Source organism: Amblyomma americanum, chromosome 11 (genome assembly GCF_052857255.1).
Source record: "Amblyomma americanum isolate KBUSLIRL-KWMA chromosome 11, ASM5285725v1, whole genome shotgun sequence".
Lineage (NCBI taxonomy): Eukaryota > Metazoa > Arthropoda > Arachnida > Ixodida > Ixodidae > Amblyomma > Amblyomma americanum.
The window spans coordinates 54,396,768-54,401,641 of NC_135507.1; the positions used below are offsets into that span (position 1 = coordinate 54,396,768).

General features: G+C 49.3%; 1 protein-coding gene across 1 annotated transcript in view; it reads right to left on the bottom strand.

Moving 5' to 3' along the window:
- Positions 1 to 530: 530 nt before the first annotated feature.
- Positions 531 to 4,874, bottom strand: part of LOC144110612 (uncharacterized) — a gene marked incomplete in the record, with an annotated part of 168,692 nt that continues 164,348 nt past the window's right edge. Inside the window, 2 exon segments of the mRNA XM_077643637.1 lie at positions 531 to 757; positions 2,848 to 2,985. Coding sequence (XP_077499763.1) covers positions 605 to 757; positions 2,848 to 2,985 — 291 coding nt within the window.

Below are 4,874 nucleotides of genomic sequence, written 5' to 3' on the forward strand. Positions count from 1 at the left end.
TATGTAAATACTGTATAATTTCTGTTGGGAAAAGGCTGTTCTGATGCGACTTGATTTTAAATCAATGTTATTTTAAGTGTAATATATTTTACACCTTTTTAATCTTTATATGTAACTATTGTATACTTTCGAATCGAAGAAATGCATTCCGAGACTGTTGCGCTACTTTTTTTCTGTACTCATTGCATCGGCCCAAGTCCAGCCGAGGAGGCTGAAGGCCCAGGTGTTTCACATGTATGTTTTACCGACCGCATTCAGAGATATAAAGGTTGAAAAAATGAAACCTCAGCAGCGCCACAACAGAGCGTTCATGAGTGGGCGACTGCAGCGCCACCGCTTGGTTCGCAAGTGCAGGCGTGTAGTGCAGATAAATCCTTTCCTTGCACATTTAAAAAAGAAAGGTAACTATAGCAACTTGCGAAACTGCAGCGCCCAAATGAGGGCCCCATTTTCAAGGCGGATCAATTGTGACCGTATCGCGGAGCTTCTCGCCACGGACAACAGCGATACTTTTCTCTTTTTGCAGATGCTACACAGTTGAGCCTCTCTGGAAGACACTCTGCGCCGCCCTTCGGCGTGTTTTGGAAGCGACGAGACGTTGGCGCTATGGGACGCGGAACTGCAACACTTTGTCTTTGATTCCTTGCAGTCGCTCGAACGCAGTGCCGCACACTCCATTCGTGTCGTCCATCTCGACGTGGAACGCCGCCACGCCGATCTTGCGCTTGGGGGGCAGTAGCGCCATCCTTCGGCGGGCCTGCGCACGAAGAACGGTGCGGAAGAGTGAAGGCGGCTAGTCAGTTCACGGTGCGTACTGAGGATGCAGCGCTCCGCTAGTACACGCTTGTTAGAGAGGAAGTTCACGTGCCTGGCAGCATGCAGGAAGTTGTTGAGGTTAACTGCCGCTTAGAGAACGTTATTACTGGGGCCGATGGGTAACGCAGCGGATTTTTCGTTTCCGCCAGCATGACGAACAACGCGCAAGTCAAAACGGGCACATCTGAACCCAGAAATACTGTTAACGGTCCTAAAACACCCTATCTTCAAAAAATAAAAATATGTGCCCAGAATATACCGCATAGGTTAACACAGAAATGCGGAAAATAAAAGAAAAGTAGAGCTTTTGCCCAGTCTTGCGCGAATGCCTCCCGAGAAGGCTATGCAATGTTAATCCAATTAGAGGTTTATGTCATCTTTATGAACAATAGATAGAGATTCGATAGGGAAATCTAAATGGGAAAGTAAGCAGAGTCGACGCCATGAAGTCCCTACAGTTCCTCGCTTGGCAGCGTGCAAGGGAAGTAGACAATGCCCCAGGATGAGAAACTCCGATAAAGCCCACGAGGTCGCTGGCATCGGTACATTTACTGTTTCTAGAAACATGGTGCGTGAGCTCCGAAGGAAAAGCGTGGCAAAACACTCTGGCGCAGGTTATAGCTGCGTGCTCTTCAAGAAAGCACGGAGAAGCGATGGCCGTGCAACCTCGACGCTGGCTGCTTTATATGAAACCGAGCCTTCGTATTCCCTCCCATACCAGAACTTAACACTACAGGACACCGGCGAGATTAGCACACTGAAAAACCTTTCAAAATCCCCCTGGGACAGCCCCCTTAAGCGTCTACCGACCGGCTGCCTGCCATTGGGGTTGGAGCGAGCACACTACAAGAACGTACACAAGCTCACTTTTTAAGTCAGTATGAACGAAAGGACACTCTAAAGAGAAAGGAGCAAAGAGGGAGTAAGCTGCCCTCTCCGCAGCACCCCAGCTATTCGGCCAGAGTAAAACTATTTATTTTCGGTATTGTGCCGATTTCGTGTGCGGCTTGGGAGCTAGGGCAATCCCTTTTATAAAAGGTACGGCGCTAGAGGAGATCTAGCTCCATGTTTAGTCGCATAAAGGCGTATTAATGTCTAGAGCGCAAGAACAGAAGTTGGAGTTATGCTCGGTATCTGATATCCACCCAAGGTGGTTACGTTGGTTGGTCAAGAGAAGGGCTAATCGTTTTAAACAGGATAGGGTGAATTCGAGGGGAAACATTTCAAGATTCCTTCCAGGCTCCCTCCGATATCGCGCTCATCAGGACGTCGACACTCCATTCTTAGAATTGAAGGGAACAAGACGGACCGTGCCAGGGAGCGAAAGAAAAAAAACGGCGATCCCTGCAATTCATGAGGATCAGTGTGCGTAAGCATTAGTGTTCCCCCTTGACGGTGGTGGGTGACGTGATCCACTCCCGCCACTGTCCCCACCCCATCGACTGATTCACGACCCCCCCCCCCCCCCCCATTTTCCTTTTTCCACCTGTCGGCTCCGGTCAACTCGCCGCCTCACCCTCTCTTCACTTTCTTCCTGCCCTCTCCCTCTTGTTCTCTCTCTCTCAACTTTTCCCCTCTTTATTTTGCCTGCGGTCACCAATGGCCTCGCACGCCGCCAACGCCGGACGTTTTTCTAGCGATAGCTGCACTACGCCACCTCTTCGACCCTTCGGCGTGGCACCACTTGAGCTCCGTGGCGGCGCCGTTGGCCACGTGGTTGGCCACGGGGTGCTGAGCAGCTGCTGCTGCCGGCGGCGCGGCGCGCTACAGCTGCAACAAACAGCTGTGCGCATGCGCCGTGTCAAGTGGGACGAAGATGAAGAAGGAACGCCCAGCGAAACGGAGCGGCGAAAGACGGATTTTAAAATTCGACTGAGCTAGCTTCACTTGGTCAGATGTAGCTATGGCGTCACTCCAGGTTTAACCAGAGCTAAACCACATCCATTTTTTGGCGTTAGTAGAGCCTTTAATGCTTACACAATATATAATGGTTAGCGGATGACGAGAAGGCCATCTGGCCTGACCACCCACCTTCTCTGCGATCTGCGTAGAGTTTTCGAACATCACGATCGTCTTATTTAACCACATTTGAAAAATGGTGGACTTGTGGACAGGGTCTCGGGGGTAGGTACGTGTTCTACAGAGGGTGTCGTAGCGACAGCTGCATGCCTAAAACAAAAAAACAAAAATTCGCAAGCGATCTTAAGACGTGAGGCGACCAATCTGCGGTAGCAGTATTGGTTGCACATTCCTCATTTGCATTTATCACCTTACCATTGAGTCTTTAAGTTAGATTTCACCGTAACTTTATATGTTTGCAATGCGATAGCATTAGCGGCCATTGGTTTTACTGAAAGTGACGTCACTTCCGGTTTGGTGATGTCGCTTCCTTTCAGCCGATGGGAATGCTACCGTCTGGTGACACCACTTCCCTCCAGCCAATCAGAATATTTCCGCACCGAAACTTGACTTCTCTCCACCCTATGAGAATATTCCGGCCTGGTGACGTCATTTACCCCCAGCCAATGGGAAAGCGTTATGACCGATGACGCGTTTCGACCCCATAGAGATTTCGAATGCTGTAGCTTAACAATGGTAGAGAATAGCTAGTATTTCAAACTGTGCCCAAAGTATGCTTATTCTAATTCAGCGGCCGTGACCGGACGAGGATACTGCAAAAGCACTTGTAGAGATCTTCGTTGCAAGTGGACCGTAATCCAGATGATGATGACGACTATGATTGTGACAGTGCATCGGAAGGGAACATGGGAGCGGGTGCGAGATAGCCTCGAGCGAAAGGTGCCGCAGGTGTTATCTTCGCAGCATTCCCGTGCAGATTGTCGGCACAGCGCCCAAGTTCAAGCGCGCAATGCGCTTTGCCACCATGCCAAGTAAACAAAGCATGCAGAATGAATTAAGGACAAAAAAGTGCTAAGCTTAGCATTAACTTCAGGAGAAAACTACAAAAAGATGCTACAGTTCACTATCACCTTTTTTTGCTTTCTTACTTGGAAGAGTGCTACCATTAAAGGTGCACTAAAGAGGAATCTGAACTCGGTTCTTCTTACCGCGGAAACATGATCTACGCTTTCCGAGCATTCTTAGAAACTGCGAGTTATGGTCCTGTGCGGCCGATTTCCCCAATTTAAATCAGATTAAACGTTCCGGCTCCCGCCTTTCTTTTTTAGCTCAACGCTTAAGGTAGGAGGAGTCAACCAATATGAGGAGTGCCTTTCAGCCAGCCCCTTGCTAGCTTGCCGCTCTGCCAACGGCGGACTGATACGTAGATCAAAGAGTCCACGCGTATTTTTATTTTTGTTCCGTGGGCCTAATTTGTGGCTATGTTGTCTGCGACTGAAACTATTTATTCACAGAAACCTAAAAAACAAAATAAAAGCGAAAGCGAAGCCGCCACGGGATTGGCTGAAAGGCGCTCCACGCGTTGGCTGACTCCTCTTACCTTCCGCGTTGAGTTCAAAAAGGCGGGAGCCGTGTTGTTTAATTAGACTCAAATTAGGAAAGCCGGCCACACAGGCGAATAATTCAAAGTTTCTAAGAATGCCCGGAACGTGTAGATTGAGTTCCCGCGGTAGAAAGACGAGTTCAGATCCCTCTTCAGTGCACCTTTAAGCCTTTACTTTTTCCACGTTTTGTGGTAGTGCGTTTATCTTCGACAGAGGGAGCTTTTATGCGGAGCCTTCCGCGGCGGATTCGGGATTCGTAGCGTAGGCCGTCAGCATACGGTCACGTGGTCGGTCCCGTGACCAAATGTTGATGGTCACGGATTCATGGTCACGTGACCAGCGTCTGGCACGTGACCATCCACCAGTCGCGATCGTTGCGGTAACCCATGTTGTCGGAAATTGTGCAGATTTTACTGTACGTCTTAGAAATTTGTAAAAAAAACAGGCATCAGCACGAGGACAGCTTACGGTGCATTTAGCGCGGTACGCAGCAGAGTGTGACCACTTGGCAATTTGTAGTGCGTGGGAACTAGACGCCCCATCGTGAATAGTGTCCAGAGGCGCAGTGTTGTGAACACTTGCCACCTGACATAT